This window comes from Eumetopias jubatus, unplaced genomic scaffold, assembly GCF_037043125.1.
Source record: "Eumetopias jubatus isolate StellerSeaLion01/CBP00866 unplaced genomic scaffold, mEumJub1_p1.0 scaffold_3, whole genome shotgun sequence".
In the NCBI taxonomy this organism is placed as follows: domain Eukaryota; kingdom Metazoa; phylum Chordata; class Mammalia; order Carnivora; family Otariidae; genus Eumetopias; species Eumetopias jubatus.
The window spans coordinates 59,939,328-59,959,569 of NW_028274809.1; the positions used below are offsets into that span (position 1 = coordinate 59,939,328).

General features: G+C 45.9%; 1 protein-coding gene and 1 long non-coding RNA gene across 2 annotated transcripts in view; one reads left to right on the forward strand and one right to left on the reverse strand.

The window, feature by feature from the left end:
• PDK1 (pyruvate dehydrogenase kinase 1) overlaps positions 1-6,666 on the reverse strand; it is a 30,400-nt gene extending 23,734 nt beyond the window's left edge. The window contains exons 1-4 of the mRNA XM_028125772.2: positions 6,351-6,666; positions 4,418-4,559; positions 2,377-2,448; positions 238-422 (exon numbers count right to left, since the gene is read on the reverse strand). Coding sequence (XP_027981573.1) covers positions 238-422; positions 2,377-2,448; positions 4,418-4,559; positions 6,351-6,552 — 601 coding nt within the window. The 5' untranslated portion in view covers positions 6,553-6,666. The remainder of the gene's footprint in view (positions 1-237; positions 423-2,376; positions 2,449-4,417; positions 4,560-6,350) is intronic.
• LOC114225920 (uncharacterized) overlaps positions 6,252-20,242 on the forward strand; it is a 70,109-nt gene continuing 56,118 nt past the window's right edge. The window contains exons 1-2 of the long non-coding RNA XR_003612642.2: positions 6,252-6,460; positions 7,042-7,434. This is a non-coding gene — a long non-coding RNA (uncharacterized LOC114225920). The remainder of the gene's footprint in view (positions 6,461-7,041; positions 7,435-20,242) is intronic.

Consider the following 20,242-nt stretch of genomic DNA (forward strand, 5'->3'; position numbering starts at 1 on the left):
TGCCCTTTTCCAGATTTGAAGGCTGTTTCTCTAAATGGTACCAAACAGTAGAATATTTTCCTTAAACACAAACATTGTATTTTACATTCAATAAAAATACCTCCTTTGCATGCAATTTACTTAATATGCAAAAAAGTAAAATTAAATGTTTACTAAAGGGAAGTTTTCTAAATAAATTTAAAATATACCAACATATTCATTTTATTTTGCTTCTTCTCTCAACTTCTGGATACTTACAGTGCTGATTGAGTAACATTCTAATTGAAATGCGACTCATGTAGAAACGATCCAAAAAGTACTGAACATTCTGGCTGGTGACAGGATCCACCCCGAAGCTCTCCTTGTATTCAATCACACCCTGGGCCATTGTGGGAATAACATCATTGTGTCGGTTCCTGATCCGAATCACAGTATCTGTAAAGCTAAACAAGCCTGACTTGTCAAAACAGCCAAATGTTTTGACAAGTGAATTTAATACTAAAATCTAAGTTTCACTAACCTATACTAGGCAAGAAATCCCCAATTCAGTAAAAAGATCACTGATGTATGTTTTCTTATGCTTATTTAAATAAATTTCAGCTCATAAATATATGGACTCTATGACAGTACAAAAACCTCCAAAACAAAACTTTTGAAACTTATTTTCTTGGAACCCCTAAGAATAAGGCTGCCACAGAAGACTATCCTAAAAATGGCAAAAGGGTTTTCTTTAACCATTATCAGCTCAGAGCATCTAAGCACTCCCAATGAGGACAGTGTTCCACGGACGTTCAGCATTAAGAGAAGACAGAGTGCTTACTGCTAGGGAATACGTGCTCTGTAAGGAGTAAGGATGAATAAGCCAATAAAGCCTGCCTGTTTGGGAACTATTCCCTATGGTTCCAAGAGAGAAAGAACCACTAAGAACAGAAAAGTAAAAGAAATTCTAATTTCATTGATTCTATTAAGTTTAAAAATGGGAGAGGAAAAGTCGACTGTTGTGTTAAAAGAAAAATTTTCAGGTCATCCAGCCTTCCCACTTCTGTCATTTAGAAGACATTATTGCATGGTTAATTTAAAGACCTAAATAAAAGAGAAAAGAAGTCTTAATTATGAAATAACAAAATCCATCTTGTAACATACCCATCTGAATATACACTTCTGAATGAGTGCTTTCCCATTCAAAGTCATCATCTTGAGTACTATTAACTTATTCCAATGATGCTCTCATGGCTCAAAATATTTTTGGAATTCCTAGTTTGTAATCTGCTTCAAAACCAAACTAATAAATCCCAAATACAAACAACAAAACTCCTCAAAAACAACAAACAACTCATCATTTCTAGTCACCCCTTTGTTTTAAAACCCCAAAGAGTATTATTCTGTTTACTATTGCTCTCCTCATTTTTTAGATTCAGCTCTGACTAACCATTTTCAGAAGGTTCTGTAGCATAACATTTATTTTTAAGAGGGCTTGGGTTCAAATCCTCATCCTACCACTGGTTGGCTATTTGATTTTAATGCTACCTTAAGTTTCTTTGTGCACAGACAGCATTAACTCAATAGCATTGTTTTAAAGATTAAATACACAGTGTGCTTCATACCTAGGCAGAGAGTAAATCCTTGATGTTATTTTCAGACCAATACATGTTTAAAAAGTGAAACGTTGCCATCATCTTTAAAGACAGTAAAAAAAAAAAAAAAAGTAATAAACTCTGACAACAAAAGAAGTGGTCTTTAAGTTCTGAGCAACATTCATTGGAATAAGCAGATAATTGCCTGAGAGGACTACCTGGGTTTATCAATTCGGGTATGCTGGTTATTAAATTGGTTATATTACTTCTGTTACCTTACAGGCCAGAGGTCATAAAGTGAGACCCACAGACACGTTTTTATAGGCCTTCAGCATTTTAAAAAAATTTTTAATTAGTTGCAATCTTCAAAACTGGGAGGTTTTACATTAAAAATCTAAACTTACTGCTTTTCTTTAAACCCCCACACACAAATCAGACAATCCGGATAGTGTTTCTGCATTGGCAATGATTGGAGGGAGCTGAAGGTGGCACGCTGGAGTTGAAGGTGACTCTTCCCTAAGTGAAGAGTCCTCACCAGTCCCCTATCATCCAAATGGCACTGAAGCCACATCTAGATTTCCACTGATCATCACACTTGAATTGTGTCTTTTCTTATATTTACTGATTTACAGTATTTGCTGTACCTGTATGAGCTGCTGTAGACACATATACTATCATATGTTCTGGAGTGGAGAGAAACTAAAGTTAATTTCCCTAAAGTGACCCAATAGCAGGTTTAAGCTCAACACACTTATATTTTTTTATATGACATTTAAAGAGTATAAAAATTGTATTCAGAATAGGGTCAAAATAGTGCACTTACGCATAAATAGTTTTAGCATCTTCAGCACTTTTGTCTTTAAATTCAAGAAGCTCCTGAAGACTCTGGATATACCTAAAATGCAAATCAGTAGGGTAAATTTGTTCTTTTACATTTTGAAAGTTCAATATTGTGAAAATACTAAAAGGGTATTTTTAATTTTAACATCTTTTAATTTTTAATTTAGAATAGTGCTACAAATTATGGTTGAAGTAGGATTTTTAGACCCATTCACATTTAAGCAAAGTGCCTGGCACAAAGTAGGAGAAGGTACATTTTCTCCTAAAAACATAGGTTAAATATGATTTAAGAATTTCAAGATTTCGGGTGCCTGGGTGGCTCAGTTGCTTAAGTGGCTGCCTTCGGCTCAGGTCATGATCTCAGGGTCCTGGGATAGAACCAAACACCCCTCCCCCGCCCCCAGTCTGCTTCTCCCTCTCCTTCTGCCCCTTCCCGTGCTTGTGCACACACTGGTGCAGCGTGAACACGCTCTCTCTCTCTAATTAATACATAAAATCTTTTAAAATAATAATTTTAAGATTTCCTACTTTTTTTTTTTAAGTTCTATACTCTAAGATAGCTTTTCAGTTTCTTAAATTTACTACTATACAGTATAAATGCTGATTGTCATGAGAACTGAGTCTGTTACCATGAACTATGTGATCTGGGACAATGACTTAGCTTGTTTTAGTCTCAGTAAAATGTGGAGGCCCGCCTATCTCAGTCTATGAGTCTAACTTAAAACCTGAGCTTTAAAACCTTATACGCCGTATATATAGGCCTTGAGTGTTTAAAAAAAAAAATTTATTAGTTGCAATCTTTCAAAATTGGGAGATTTTACATTAAAAATATAGACTTGTGACTTTTCTTTAAATACACAAAAATCAGATGATCTGGATAGTGTTTCTGCATTGGCAATGATCGGCTGGAGCTGAAGGTGGTTATCCTTTAGAAGCATGCACTCTCCAGGTTAATAGCTTATGTCCAGTCAACAAGTATTTGTTAAAAGCCTATAATTTACCACATAGTTCTTTCAAACAGAGCTGAACAAAAACAAAAGTCATGAAAATGTAGGTTTTTAATTTACCTAACAATTCAAGGTGGCAAATCACCTGTTAAGGACGGAGCAAAATGAGGAAAACCAAATGACTTTGTCAAGGTCAAGCTGCCAAGCACGATGACAGTACAGGGCCAGAGGTGAAAACACTTCACTACTATTCAATGACCTCCCATAATATAGGGTCTGCTTTGGCTGCTCTCTTGGAACTTTATCTACAACTGTCTTTAGTAGGCATCCAGGAGCAATGAAAGTGTAAAAATCTGTAAATCCAGATGTTGGTTTGGAAACCTGTTCTTGACAAGCAATGTGCCTCTCTGCAGTCCAAAGCATTCCAAATTCAAGTGATTCTGATATTTGCTTTAACCCTTACTTTTCACTGGCAAGAAAAACTATGCTCTTTATTCAAGAGAGAGTTGAGCACCTACAACATTTTAGACACAGATCAGATTTCAAAATGCAGCATATTCTATTATATGTTCTATATATAGTCTATACATACACCCTTTAACACATTTTATCATTCTGACTATAGCATGGTATAGTAAAAAGAAACCAATCTGGGCTTGAATCTCAGCTCCACTATGAGTGGTACTGCCTTTGGCAAAAGACCTGTAGGCGCCTCAGTTTCCTAATCCGTAAAATGGAGATAATAATGCCTAATGGGCAGAGTTGTCGAAGGGATTAAAGGTAATATACATAAACCCCTAGCCATCAACACATGATAGATATTTTTTATTATAACATCCTGCAGATTCAATAACACAAATCATAAAGTCAGTGTGTGTATTTCTGTGTAGTTCTGATTTTTTTTTCAAAGTCAAGGATTGGTAGAGTCCAGGATTCAGGGGACAAGCCTAGACACACCCATAAAAGGAGGAGGAATGCTCTGAATCCACTGAAGAGTTAAAAAAGAAAGTATTTGCTTTCACCTTAAGTCAAGGCTACAAGTCCACTGAAATTGCAAACACAAGATGGGAATCTTACCAGCTTTGTACCAATTGAACTGATGGAGTCCTGAGAAGATTATCTGGAAGAAGACTTATTTCTTTCATTATATTTGCCAATCTAACAGGCAGCTCTTGCCGCAGAAACATAAATGAGGTCTTTTCACAAGCATTCATAGATCCTAAAACCAAACAGGGTGGGAACAGCAATAAGTAGAGGCCATAAGGCAGCAGAAGCCAAGTGGCAGGGAGAAACACAGAGGGCGTTACTGGGCAACGTCAGAGTGGTAGCGTCACCATAATGACAGGGAAAGGAAGAGGCAAAGGACAAGATAACCCACTCAGTTGAGCTGGGAGGCATCCTAAATGACCTGCTAATTCCTGACATTCCACTGCTTTGTAGAGTGATGAAGATACTTTCCTGTCTCCGTCATCCGTACGGGATCATCTTAGAACCACGGCAACCTGAGCAAGTTTGAGCAAATGTGGAGTCTAATGAACAGTAGGATGGCCAAAGCCTATACTATGTAACCAGTTGCTGCTATTATTTAGAAAATCTGCTTCCTAACTCCAGGTTTATAGAAATGAATACCTAAGATAAACAGAGAAATGGTATATGCATGAGAACCATGATAAACAAGACTCAATGTAGAGGAGGGCTTTCAGGTAACAGAAAGCAAAAACTACCAATGCCTGTTCTGCAACCATCTGCAAGCTTTGAACCTCAGCACCCCCACCCCCCCTGGTTTTTCAATTGTCTGATTCCTGGAAAGCAGCCTGCTCTTCTTCCACTCCTATCAAGATGCTAGGCAGAACAGTTGTAGAATGGCCTTTGGCAAGCAGTTCCATTTAAACTAAAAAGTCCTGTTATTTCAGCAGTGCGTTTTAAACTCACGAATTTAATCTTGCTGCTTTAGCAAGAGGCAACCTTAGCAATAACTAGATTGTCCATAGCAGGAATGGCCGAATTAAAGGAAAGCATTTTCTTGCAAAAGTTTAATAGGATACTGTGAACAAGGCCAAATTCACCCCTTAATCACACTACAGTCATTTTAAGGTACAAACAAAAAACGAGGGCTGTGTGCCAAAAAAATTTTGCCACTGTACACCACAATTTTAAGATAAAGCTTCCAGCTATGCTGGTATCTTTCGAGCCCACTAATCATCCATTACTGACTTAACAGTCAGTACTCACAATGCAGAAGATAATTTTTTTCTACTGAAGTTTTACGACTATATTAGTTTTCCCTTTCCCCCTCAACACCCCCATATGAGAAGTCAAAAAGTCTAACTTTGCAATTTCTCTGCAATCTGTTGCATCCTTTCTAGAGAAAACCAGGAAGCGTCCACCAGAGGAAGAGGAAAGTGGATCGGGTGAAATCTGGCAATCCCCACAGCACTGGTGTTCACGCACTTCACATGTGCTCAAGACTATGCTGATGATGAAATCAATGTGCTGTTGGTGGAAACACTATTAGGCAAGTGGCAAGGAAAACATTCTATGAAGCACTCGGGCCAGTTATAACCTGCTTCTCCTATCATCATGTCAACTTTATGCAATCATCATATACAAAACTGAGCATTTATCATCACTCTGAAGAATCGAAACACGATTCCCGGAGGTGTGCACACACTTGCCTCTAGCCGGAGCTCGGCTCTTCCGAAGGGACCTGGCAGAGAGCACGGTTCTGCACACGTGCGCTGAAAGGCGGGAGGTCATTCCGTCCGCGGCCCTCCCTGTTTTTCAACACACAGTAAAAAGGCACACGCCCCCGGCCCGCCTGTGCCAGCACCTGAGCGAGAGGATCTGCCCGCAAGGGAGGAAGGAAGCACCTAAAGCGCTGGGGGAGGAGACGTTAAGGAGGAGGGGTGCGCCGGCGGTGAGAGGCGGCCAGCGGGGCCGGCCCGGGTCAGGGGCCGCATTTCCCCGCGCAGGGCCGCGCACAAAGGCCCGAGGCCCGGGCCGCACTCACCGAAGTCCAGGAACTGCTTCATGGAAAGCGGGGACGGTGAGAAGCGCGCGTAGAAGTCCACCTGGCCCGGAACGCCGCTCTCAGGCGCGGGCCCGGAGCCCGAGTCCGAGGTGAGGCTGCGGCTGCCGCCGGGGCTAGCCGCGCGCAGCCCAGAGCCCGGGCCGGCCGAGGCGGCTCCGCGCAGCAGCCGCGCCAGCCTCATGCCGAGCCCCGCCGGAGGAGCCGGAGCCGCGGCCGCCAGGTCGCCGCTCCGCGCCTCGCCCGGGCGGTACGTGAGGGACGTGGCGACCCTCAGGGGCGGGGAGCGGCTGTCATCGCCACGGCCACCGCCCCCCTCGCCGGAGCCCGGCCCCCTGCGCCGCTGGGCGGGACCCAGAAAGGGAGGCGGGGAGAGAGGCGGGAGCGTGCGCGGGGTCCGCCCCTGTGCCAAAGCCCGGCCTTCCAGCGCGCCGGGGCGGGGCTGGCGAGCGAGGGGGCGGGTAGTGTGTGCGCAGGTCTGCGGGCGGAAAACCGCGGGACCCGGAGTCGGCAGGGTCTCCGCAGCCCCGGGCCCGCCTCGCGGCGCAGCTGCGAACCGCGCAGGTTGCGGCGGCGCCGGGGCTGCTAAGCCGCGCTCGCCCTGTGGTGCGCCCCCTTCCCACGCTCTTTCAGAGCGAACCACACCTTCCTGCTTTCTGTGCCTCCTCCCCAGCCTCAGCCAAAAAGGGTTCCCACAACGGCGTGCTGCTGCGAGTCCGAGTGCGTTCCAGAAACTCTCCACGGTGATGCAAGCCCCGTATTTTACAGATGAAGACGCCAAGACCCAGAGACCTTCAAGATCTGACCCCTGCCAAGCAGTGGTACAAAAATGCAAATGAACACGGGGGAATGTATCCCTAAATATTATCAGCGATTGCAGACCCAGAAGATGATTGGCAGACAGCCCAACTTGAAGCTTTTATGTGCAGGCCTTCTAGGCATGGTCAGCAACGTACTTAAAGGGTACCTCCCTCTTGACTTCACCGTCTTAGCCTCACAGTTTGGTAGTTCCATCCTTTCCTCTTCTCCAATTTCCTCGACTTATGATGGGGTACCTCTGGTTATGGTAAGTTGAAAATGCATTTAATAAATTTATCCAGCATCATAGCTTAACCTAGCCGACCTTAAGCGTGCTCAGAACACTTCCATTAGCCTACAGTTGGGCAAAATCCTCTAACCCAAAGCCTATTTTATAGTAACACATACTTTATTGAAGTACTGTCCTGAAAGTGAAAAACAATGGTTGTACATAGGTTGTTTACGCTGGCGACTCTAGGGCTGAGTTGGAGTCGCAGCTGCTGCTGCAAGCATCACAAAAGAATATTGTACCACATTTCAACTTGCTTGGGAAAAGATCAAAATTCAAGGTATGATTTCCACTGAATGGGTATCGCTTTTGCTCCACTGTAAAGTAGAAAAATCGTAAGTTGAACTATTGAAAATCGGAAACTGTCTGTAGTGAATACAAGACTTGACAATTTATTTTGGTTTAATCCCATAGAACTGCAAAGTCAGCAATCTATGCTGAAAATCACCACTGCTGCCCCTTCTCTCCACCACTACTTCCCCCTTATATCTATCCCCAGTGCTTTGGTATGCCTTAGATGCAACAAAATTATTTTTTCATGGGTAGTTTATCAATAAAATATGTATACATGTATATCTCAGCAGTTACTGGTATAGAATAACAATTCATTTCTTCATGATGGTCAGGTCTTGGGTTGTATTGATAAGGAAAATCTGTGTCCTAAGATGGCCGACCGAGCAGTGAGAGCGTCCCAGTCCTTGCCCTGGGGCTATTCCGGTTCTTCCCCCTGCTCTGCTTTCTGCACGCACCAGTCCGGGTCATTCTCCTTGCCTCGCTTCGTGCCTGCACCAAAAGTGCCAAGTATGCGGAAGCAGAAGTGTATTTGTTTGTGCTCGGGGCCCAGACATTTGGAGACCACTCTCCTCTGAGCCCTCCCGCGTTAAATCTCCGATCTTTCAAGATCTCCGGGTGCCGCTGGGTTCTTCTGTCGGGTGGTCCAGTCCGGGTTACATAACATTTGGTTCCCTGACCGGGAAACCCAACCACGCTGGCCCATTGTTGCCACCGGTTTGGGGGCAACGGCGGGGCGGTGATGGAAGGAGGGATCGTAACAGAGAAGGCGTGCCCTGCCTCATTTTCGGCAGTCTCCTGCCCCGGTCACCTCCGGCCGGCCCTGCTCCGCTGTTCCTGCCGGACTCAAGGAGACTTGGCAGGTGAGGACCTGGTCCCAATGTCGGATTCTGGTAAGGCCTGGGGCCCCAGGACCCAGACAGGCCCACCCTCATTGGGGTGGAAGGAGAGCCTGATCACCTCCCAGAGACCTCTTGTAGGTCTCACAGGTAGGGATTCCCAGGGACGGAATGTAATGACTTCTGGAGTGTGAATGTGTGAGTGAACGTGCAGTCCAACCCAGCTTGCTCAAGCGGGCTGATTCTTTGACTCCATGGGCAGACACCCTTAAGGTCCCCAGAAGCCTACGGAGTCTGAGTGGGCCTGTCTGTGATTCCGTGGTGAATGGCATGCGGGCTATGGCGGGATCGGAATAGTTTCTGATCGTAAGTCACAACGCTGAGACCGCTAAGGCTAAGCCTCACCGAAGCTCCTTCAGGATGCCAGACGGGCATCTGATTGGTCTCCTCATCTCAGGAGGCATTTCCCCCCCCCCCCGCCCCTGTCTCTGTGCCACCACACATGGGGACATCACCATGGGATCAGGGCACAGTAAACCTACGGTTCTAGAGACCATGATCAAAAATTTCCAAGATTTGGCCAAAGTGTCTAAGCCTAGTCGTGTGTGAAATGCTTCAGAACACTTGATGGAGACAAAGCAGAGCAACCAAAATTGAGATCATGAGACAGGCCTGGGGATCTGGAATTTGCGCAGGTCGGAGGACCTGGGAGTCAAGTCAGCCTTCTCTAACAAGGCAAGATCTCCAGCTGTTTAGGTTCTTTAGCTTCACAGACCACCTTTCCCTGTCGTCTCTGGGTGGTGGGAGGTTGGGGCGAGCATGCCCCAGGGGTGGGACAGGTCTCAGGTAGGGAGAGGCAGGGGACACTGGCTCTTCTGGAGAGAACTGGGGCAAGGAAGTTGGGGGAGGAACCCTACTAAAATGAAAACAAAGAAGAGGTCAGATCAAAAGCCAAGCTACTACACTGTTCAAAGGCAGATTCCGGTTGTCTGTCTGGGGTAGGGCTGACACTGGCGATTTAAACAAGATACCCCAGGCCGTACAGATCCTGCTGGTCCACTAGCCGCACTCTGAACAGCAAGGTTTAGACATTGTTTCCAAACCTCCTTTGTAAGAGTCACCTGGGAGGACCTTGTTAAAAAGGCAACTATTTGGGGGATGGGGTAGCCAGGTGAGGGGTATTACGGAGGGCATGTGTTGTGATGAGCACTGGGTGTAATACTGTCCGGCCTCTGCAAACCCACTGAATCAAAATGGGTGGGATGGGGGGAATATCCCAGAAGCTGTGTGTTTAAAAAGCAACCCCCGGGATGGGGGGAATATCCCAGAAGCTGTGTGTTTAAAAAGCAACCCCCGGAGACACCTAAGTGGCTCAGAAAAAAACTGTCAGACTCGGGATACCAAGCCTCATGGAAGAAGGCACAAATCTGCCAACTACAGGGCCGATACCTTGGTTTTCTCCCCACCCAAGGGAAGAGAGAACTAGGGCTAAAGAGGAAAAGGGTCATCATCTCCCTGCCACAGCCCCAGACAAAGAGGGGCCTATGAGAATTCCTGGGGGCTGCAGGATTCTGCCACACCTGGATCCCTGGGTTCTCAGCAATGGCAAGACCCCTTTATGATCTCTTAAGGGGAACAGATCAAGAACCCCTTGCCTGGACTGAAAAGGAAAAAATAGTGCTCAGGGTACTCACCCAGACTGTTGGACCCTGGCAGCTGCTGGTTGCTTACCTGCTAAAGAAGCTGGACCCTGTGGCAGGAGGATAGCCACCAGGCCTCAGGGCACCGGCAGCCACAGTCCTACTCATCAAGGAGGTGGACAAACTTACCCTGGGGCAAGAACTTAACGTCAAGGTCCCTCATGCAGTTGTGTCCCTCATGAATGCACAGGGACACCGCTTCCTTTCCAACTCTCGGCTAGCACAATACAAAGGGCTCCTCTGCGAAAACCCACAGGTCACCCTCGAAACAGTAAGGACGTTAACCTTTCTCCCCACGGAAGAGGGGGAACCAGACCATGACTGCTCCGAGGTGGCTGATGAAGTTCACATGAGTCGTCCAGATCTGCGGGATCAAGCCATAAAGAATCCAGAGCTCACGCTGTTCAGCGGTGGCAGCAGTTACCTACAAGAGGGTGCCCAGAAAGTGGGTTATGCAGTAACCACAACCACTGAAGTCCTAGAAGCTAAGGCATTACCAGCTGGATGGGCAGCTCAATGGGCTGAATTATATGCCTTAGTCGGAGCCTTCACCCTCGGTGAAGGCAAGCGAGTCAACATCTGTACTGACTCTCGGTACGCCTTTGCTACTGTACATATACATGGAGCCATCTACAAGGGAAGGGGCCTCCTAACCACAGCAGGAAAAGCTATCAAGAACAAGGAGGAGATACTGAGACTCCTCGAAGCCATCTGGCTTCCAAAGGAAGCAGCAATCCTGCACTGTAAAGGACACCAGAAAGGAGACAACCCCGTAGTGCGGGGAAATCATCTGGCAGATGAGGCAGCCAAGACCGCAGCCAGTGAGGACATAGAGCCCCTTCCCTCACCATGGTGCTAACACCCCCGGAAGACGTCCCTCCACCCAGTTACACTAAAAATGAAAAGGAATGGGCCATGGCTGAGGGGGCCACCCTGACTGAAAAGGGATGGTGGATGATGCCGGATGGGCGCATCTTTGTTCCAACAGCAACTGGAGGGCATCTGGTCAAGGAACACCACCGACTCACTCATCTGGGAAAAACTGCATTAGAGGCCCATTTCAAGAAGCACTACTACATCAGCTCCCAGCACTATGCCGAGCAACAAGTGAATGATGCATAACAAATGCTTGGTCTGCACCATGGCCCCTGCCAGGTGTCCACAGGATGGGAGCAACCCCCTTCAAAGATCTAGAGGTAGACTTCACAGATGTGCAGCCGAGCAGGGGGTTTAGATATCTCCTAGTAATAGTATGCACATACTCTGGGTGGGTTGAAGCCTTCCCAACCAGGACGGAGCAAAGCCAGGAAGGGGCTAAAGTCCTCTTGTGGGAGATCGTGCCCTGGTTTGGCCTGCCATTAACAATCCGTAGTGACAATGGACCCGCATTTGTGGCAGACATTGTACAGGTCTTGACCAAATCTCTCAACATCACCTGGAGACTCCATACCGCTTACCAGCCCCAAAGTTCAGAGAAAGGGGTTTTTGGGAGACTATGGAGTCAGGATGAACCCCGGCGAGTTGAGAACCCTATGTGAATTGGAATGGCCCACCTTTGATGTCGGGTGGCCTTCAGAAGGGACATTGGATGTCCTAATGATTCATTGACTATGGCGAGTCGTAACAGGAGAACCAGGACACCCTGACCAGTTTCCGTACATTGACTCCTGGCTAGGAATTGCTCAGACCCTTCCCCCCTGGGTGCGATTCACTTGCAATAGGCAGGGACAGGCCAAGGTCTTAATCACCTCATCCAAGCGACCTAAAGAAAATCAGCAAAAGCCCCAATCTCCACAAATCTAGCCAGTGAGAGACATGGGAACCCAAGAGGCGTGATGAAGATGGGACGGTCCAACCTGGCCGTTCCATGATGTATTATCAGCCCTTCACCACCGACCTCCTCAGCTGGAAACATAACACCCCATCCTACTCTGAAAAACCACAGGCCATGGTAGACCTCATAGAATCCCTCTTCCAGACTAATCGGCCAACCTGGGAAGACTGCCAGCAGTTACTCCACACCCTGTTTAACACAGAGGAAAGGAAAATAATAAGAGGTGCGCGGCAGTACCTGGAAAAGCACACACCAGCGGGAGTCATCAACCCTGCTGCCTGGGCTAATGCGGCCACACCCAAAGAGCGCCCGGCATGGGACTTCACCACAACGGAGGAACAGGCCCACATCTGCTGGTACTAGGAAGCCCTCCTCTGGGGAATCTGGGTAGGAGCCAAGAAACCCATGAACATGACTCAGGTATCCTTTTTCACTCAACAACCAGGGGAGTCCCCTGGGGACTACGATGAAAGACTATGTGAAGCCTACAGGATATAAATTCCATTTGACCCCAAGGCACAGGAAAACCAACAGATGGTAAACACCTCCTTCACATGGCTCAGGCCGCCCCAGACATCAGAAAAAAACTTCAGAAACTAGAGAGTTTTGCTGGGATGGACATCACCCAACTAATAGAGATTGCCAGTAAGGTCTACATGAACAGGGAGGTCACAGCCGAACGGGAAGCCGACAAAAAGTTGAAAAAGAAAGTCAGCCTCCTCACTGCCACCCTGAAAGAAAAGGACAACACAAAGACGGGGAGACCCCAACCACCGAAAGGGGGGAAGCCCAGAACCCCCTTGGCAAGGGATCAGTGTGCCTACTGTGAAGAGAAAGGGCATTGGAAAAATGAATGCCCAGCCGCTACAAGGAAGAACCCCAAGAGGAGAACCTCATAGGCCTTGCGGGAATGGACTCAGACTGAGGGGGACTGGCCTTTTTCCTCCCTGGCCCCCATGAGCCCACGGTCACAATGAAGGTGGGGGGCCAACCAGTGATTTTATGGTTGATACTGGGGCCGAGCACTCTGTTTTCACCTCCCCAGTGGCCCCTTTCAGCAAAAGGACTGCGACCACCCTTGGGGCCACTGGGGTGCAGGTGATACAACAGCCCTTTTGCCAGACTTGCCAGTGTGACCTCGGGGGCCACAAGGTCTGACATGAATTCCTTTATCTGCCTGATTGCCCCATCCCTTTCCTGGGCCGAGACATACTCTCCAAGCTTAGGGCGCAGATCACCTTTGAGCCCACTGGACACACTAGCCTCTGATTGAACCCAAGGCAAGAGGAGACGGGATCTCTGAACAGTAGAGCGAATGACTCGCACCCTCAAGGGAACCTTAGCAAAGTTTTGCCAGGAGACTAACTCACATGGCCAGATCTGCTACCCCTAGCTCTCCTGCATGCTCACTGCATGCCCGGGACATCAGGTTTCTCCCCATTCGAATTAATATATGGACGGCCTCCCCCGTGCTTGGGAAGCCTTCCAGGAAACTTGCATCAAGGTGGAGATAAAGGGATAAAGGAGCAGCTTCAGGCCCTGGGGGCCACCCTAAATAAATTATAAAAGTACACCTGTGAGAGGGCCCCAATCTCCTTAGGGTCTCAGGTACACTCCTTCCAGACGGGAGTCAGTTTGGGTCAAAGATTGGAAGAAAGAAGAAAGCTCATCATTTGGATGAGGAGCCGCGACAGTGGAGAGTCCAGCCAGACTTCACGAACCCACTCCGGCTTCACCTTTGACAAGACCCCACCTACTGATGGACACCTGCTCACCGTGATCCCTGGCTCTCATCAGGGTGATTTCCCTCATCTTGGGAGTCGGACTTACACTGTTGTCCCTCCCGACTGGACTTTCCCCCAGAGGCTTCTACCTAAGGTCATAGATCCCACTTTTACTGGCCCTCTGCTGTCTACTCCTGAGCACATTTCACCGTGGTTTTCCTGGCCCCAGTCAGTCCTGGTCTTCTACCTGGTGTGCTCTTAAGTTTATGATTAAGTCCGTGTTTGCCCCAAGCCTTGCGGTCAACCCTCAGAGTCAAATAGAATGATGCCCTCTAAACTAGCTGTTTAAAGGGGCATCAAAGGGGGGAATGATAAGGAAAATTTGTGTCCTAAGATGGCCGGCCGAGCCAGCGAGAGAGTCCCAGTCCTTGCCCCAGGGCTCTTCCGGGTTCTTCTCCCTGCCCCACTTCGTGCACTTGCAAAAGTACCAAGTGTGCAGAAGTAGAAGTTTGTGGTCAGGCCTCAGACCTTTGGAGACCACTCTCCTCTGAGCCCACTGCATAAATAAACCTCCTATCCTCCAAGATCTCCGAGTGCTGCTTGGTTCTTCTGTCGGGCAATCCACTCCAGGTTCCGTTAACAGTATAAAATATGATATGTATAAAGAATGGGATAAAACAGTCTCTTTTTAAAAGAGTATACTAGTCCCACAAGGTTAGCTTGAAGGAGAACAGCACCCACCTGGAAACAGGTGTAGGTAGTTGAGGGGATGGGGTGGAAACAGCACCTGAAAGTGGTGCCTCTAACAGTTTTTTCAGGTATCTGTTAATAGGGTCGTGTCACAACTTTGGTGAAAATATCTTAGAGGAAGCAGGATGAACGTAAGACCATGAGATGTGTAGAGAAAGTAAGGGTGGTGTCTCCTTTATATGTTTGCCGTTCCACCAGCCATACTCCATACCCTTCAAATTTGGCCTGCCTTCATCCATTCTGTGAATGTTGAATGCCTACTGTAGGTACCAGGTAATGTTCTGGGTGGGTGGTAATAAAGCCACATGCAATTCAGATAGGATCCCATATTCAGATATGCCTGATCTTAGAAAGCATATACTATGGGGTCCGACATGGTAGAAGAATTTTATACCAGATCTTCAAAATATTAGAGCGCCTGCTCCATGAAAGAAGGATTAGATTTGTTCTGAGTGGCTGAGACAGTTGATGGGAGACTTAAGGGTGGAGACTCTAGGGAAACAGATCTGACTCACACATGGAAAAACTCTGGATGGTTATCTCCATTTGACTATGAACTGGCCGCCTTAGAGTGCCAGGGGGTTCTTGTCAGTTACCATTAGCCTCTAGAGCAGTTTTGTAATGACACTGCAGGGAGGATTCTAGGAAAGCAGTATGGTGTAATGAAAAGAGCCTAGCGTCTGGTTTCAAATCCAGGCCCTGCCATATACTAGGTCTGTAGCCTTGAGTGAATTACTTAAACTGTCTGAGCTTCAGCCTCTTTACCTATAAAGGGGGATTAATACTGTCTCCCTGAGTGACTGTGATATACATGGTATAGCTGTCTGTGTTAGCACAATGCCCAGGACGTACGAGACCCTCAGTAAATGGCATCTGGTTTTTTTTTTTTTATCGTTGGTGTGTTTTTTGTTTTTTGGTTTATTTCCGTATTAGGATTTTATCAGAACCACTCATACACGTTTTGCCTAAAACCAACTTTACCAAAAGTTTGGGATAAAACAATTTAAAATTAAATATTAGCCGTCCTTAAAATAGTCTCTCAACCATTTCTACAACTCTGCTCCAGCTTCCTGTTTGGTTGTCTTCCTCCTCCTCCCTTCTAGACCATTCCCTGAGCTCCAAAATCTTAACTAGTACACACAGTATTATTCAGCTCCCTTGACCCCTGTTTGCAGCTCTGCTGCTTTCCACCTGAGCATGTCAAGGTGCTCAGCTGAACAGTAACTTCTGTAGAAGTACCAAGAAAGGCCCAGCAAAAACCTTGAGGTTTATTTTAGCAACTTCATTCTCCCAGAAACCAATCCGACTATGATTTTTAAAAAAGATTTTTTTTAATTTATTTATTTGAAGGAGAGAGTGAGAGTGAGCATGAGCCGGGGGGGGGGGGGGGGGGGGAGGGGCGGGGCGCAGGAAGCAGAGGGTGAGAGACAAGCAGACTAGGCCCTGAGCCCAAGCCTGACACGGAGTTAGATCTCAGGACCTGAGCTGAAACCAAGAGCCAGATGCCCAACTGACTGAGCCGCTCAGACACCCCACAATCCAACTGTTTAATAAAATGTGTTTTCTTTTCTCCACAGTGATGTAGGAAAGACGTTAGGGCTCAAAGCTGACGGCCAGGAAAGAATTCTTGAGACATCTTTGGTGCAAAAAGGTGGTTTTTATCAGAGCACAGACACAGGATCCGTGGGCAGAACAAACTGCAGTGGGGTCATGAGTGATCCATTATATACTTTCAAGTTGGGAGGGGGTTAGGGATAGTGTAAGCCTTCCAGGTATTTTGGAAACAAGGTTTCCAGGATCCTGAGGGGGCTAGCTATTGTTGGGAAGGGTCATTATTTCTGTTTAGTAGAAATTCAGTCATGAGACCCTTCAGATGTGTATGGATGGGTCATATGCTTGGGGGATGATTGCCAACATGTATCTTGGTGGGTAGAGATAAAGGAAGTTTCCAAAAGGATTTTTATATATGTTACAGTCTTACAAGTCTTGGGGGTTGGGCTAAGATTGCCTTTTGCCCTTAGCCAAGTATCAACATCGAGGCAGTTGAGTTCCTAGAGGAGTATCACTCTGCCCCTCTCAAGGACCCAGCAATGGGCTGCAGGTAGTAAGGAAATTCAATAATTTTTCTTCTGCCTTTGTTTACCACATCAAAAATATATTCACCAAATATATACTCAGAGAATAAGTATATGAAAACACATAAAAAATGGTATCAACATTTTGCTTTTTGGTCAAAGGCTTTGTGTCCAGAAGCTGGAGAGAATATTAGATTTTTTTTCAGGTATATGTTAACATGATGGTTGTTAAGACTATGGTAAAAATACCTTAGAGGAAGCAGTTGGTAGGGAAGGAAAAAATTGCCTTCCCTGTCAGGTTTTTCCAGCTGCTTTAGGAATTCAATTAACATGAGACAGATTAACAGAAGTAAAACCCAAGATTTATTGTGTGCACATGGAGACCCAATAATGAAAGTGACACCCAAAGAAATCACCAAGGCAGGCAGGTTTTATACATTTTAGACAATAAATTTGAGAGGAATTGACAGGCTAAAGAAAACGGATGTTTGGGAGCTTTCATTAGTAAGGAATTCTAAGAATTTGGACTGAGGTTGTAGATTAGTAAAAAGGAACAAGGTTTGTTTCTACAACTTTAAAGTCCCTGGTGATAAGGATGTCTTTTTACTTCTTAGTACAGGGAAGGTACCTTTCACCAGGAAGACTTACTTCCTGCCTTCAGGGGGTAGAGGGGAAGGTCCGTCCATGTCCTGGCTGTTTCCCGAATAGCTTCAGTTCAAAATAACCAATATGCCATGGTGGCATATTTTAGGGTGGCCTGCTCCGGGCCCCTCCAGTTCCCTCTGAAACTTCCCTGGAAGTTTCACATAGGAAAAGCTGAGCTGGTGACTATGGAGAGAGAAACTGAGTTAGTAAATGAGTGGTAAGAGATCTGCAAAGAGAAAAAGGAACATAGAATGAGGACAAACAGAAGAACAATTCAGAGCCCATTCCCCCACACCCCATTAAATTAGCCCCCCAGCCCCAGAGATAGATCAGTCCAATAAAATGTCTGTGCTTCATTTACCTGCTGAAAATATTAATCCTTTCTTTTAACAGATTGAAGTTAGGTATTACCTGTCCCATTGAAGTCCCAGCTTCCACGGAAGCAACATTTTTTCACCAGTGACTGCCTAAGTTTCCCCTTGCTGCGCTGCCGTTGTATGTTGGGCATGACAATTTCTGGGTACCATAGAGGCTAAGCTGTTAACTTCTGATTGAAGTAGTTTCAGAGTTTGTGTAGTGGTATTGAACTCTCATTCCACTACGCAGGGAGACTTAGGATTGCCTTTCCTAATTCATAATCTCCAAGATTTGGGAATAAAAACCCCAAATGCTGAAAAGAAGGAGGACTTGAGATGTACAAGCAGAATTTCTATGATTTTTCAACAGGCATAATTATGTGCCATAATTTTTACGAGCAAAAGAGCCCAAGTTTGTACGTTGGCATTTAGGGTGGAGTGTTTGGTGACAAAAGGAGCCAGGTATGAGTCCACATTGTCCTGAACATTTAGTTGGGAACCTTTTATACACTTTATTGCCACATAAAATTAAAAGAGGGGTATGATTTTACAGACAAGGTTAGGTTAGATTGGGCAGTCTAACAAGAGAGGCAACCAAGCTACTGCCTCTTGTACAAGGCTGATACGTAAACCATTGGGTGATTTGGCAAACTTTTATGCTAGGATTATTGTTAATCTCCTTGCCAAGTTTGAAAATGCCGTTTTCAGCATCAAACCAGAGAGTTTGGTTGTAATACAAGCTGGGTATATCACCCAGAAGTCCAGTGGCATGTCTGTGTTCAGTGTAAGGGGAAAAATCTTCAGCTGTTGTTTTAACCCTGACAAGGGATGGTCCTTGAGCTTCTGTAGAGATTTTTGAGGCCCACATAACTCACTAGAGAAAAAGGCAAAGTGACTTTCTTCTGATCATGGATATCACACCTTGTTGTTTACCCTTCGCCCAGGCTCAGTCTCTCAGGTGTTTACATCGGCAGGGACAAAGACCAGTTCCAGGTGTTTTTTGCATTATCTAGATGTTGACATAGTCAACAGTCAGACTGATTAATGTTTGGTAAACTGGCATAAGTGGGTGTTTGGTCTGCAACCAACTTGTTGAAAAAGAGTTAGTAAGAAGACATGGGTTGGAGAAGAGCCCACAGTGGAAACGGAGCAGGGAAATAAGATAGAGATAGCATTCTCTAGAAGTCTGCCTTCTATTAAATGATGTATAAATGCGGAAAAAGTATTAAAAAGAAAGGTGTTTTGTTTTAATATCATGGGGTCTTTTTATTTATTTTTTAATTTTTTTTAGAAAGAGCAGATTTTTTTTTTAAGATTTTATTTATTTATTTGCCAGAGAGAGAGAGGGAGAGCACAAGCAGGAGGAGCGGCAGGCAGAGGGAGAAGCAGACTCCCTACCGAGCAAGGAGCCCGACGTGGGGCTCGATCCCAGGACCCTGGGATCATGACCTGAGCCGAAGGCAGAGGCTTAACTGACTGAGCCACCCAGGTGCCCCAATATCATGGGGTCTTTTTAAAAAGGAAGGGTAGTTAGGGGCGCCTGAGTGGCTCAGTTGTTAAGCCTCTGCCTTCGGCTCAGGTCATGATCCCAGGCTCCTGGGATCGAGCCCGGTGTCGGGCTCCCTGCTCAGTGGGGAGTCTGCTTCTCCCTCTCCTTCCTGCTTGTGTTCTCTTGCTATCTCTGTCACACTGTGTGTCTCTCAAATAAATAAATAAAATATTTTTTAAAAAAAAGGAAGGGTAGGTGAAAGAGAAGTTTCTTGGGAAAAGCTGTCTATGTCATGGTGCCCTTTGCTTCTGAGGCCTGGGACTGGGCCCTACAAATCCTTATTTTCAGGGCACCTGTAGGGGTCATCTCCCAGTTGTCTTGTGAGTGATGATCTGGGTCTATTTTAGTGTGCCTTGTTGAATCCCAGGAGGGTTTCTTTTCTATTTTGATGGCAGTGTAGGTGGTCACAGCACCTCATAAGCTCCTTTTAGGCAGGGCTCCGGTGCATTTTCTTTTCTAAAGACTCTGATGTATGTCCAGCCTCCAGGTCGGAAGGGGTGGCTCATCAGTTGGTGGAGGCCATGGCTCTTTTACCTGTTGGTGATATGCTTCAAGCATAGTAGTTCTTGTATATAGTTAGTCGTAGCATCAAATTGTAGTTCTTGTATATAGTTAGTCGTAGCATCAAATTGTAGTTCTTGTATATAGTTAGTCGTAGCATCAAATGGTTCACTTAATCCACAAATGAAAGGTTTAGAGATATCAGTAGGCATTGGATGACCAAACACTGTTTTTAAAAGAGATCAATCCATGTCTCCCATTTGGAATATTCTGGATCTTAATAAGGGCCAAGTGCAGTGCTTCTGGCTATTGAAGTCCGTTTCTTAACAAATCTTTTCTAAGGTCCTTTTTAGTCTAGATTTTGATGTTCCATTTGCCCTGATTGAAGTTGATATGGGGTGTGAAATTTTAATGAGTGCCCCAGAGTTTTTGCAAGCAGGTTGTTTATCTCAGCTGTAAAATGAGTTCCTTGGTCCAACTCAACCCATAAATGAATGTCAAAATGAGGAATAATCTCAGCTAT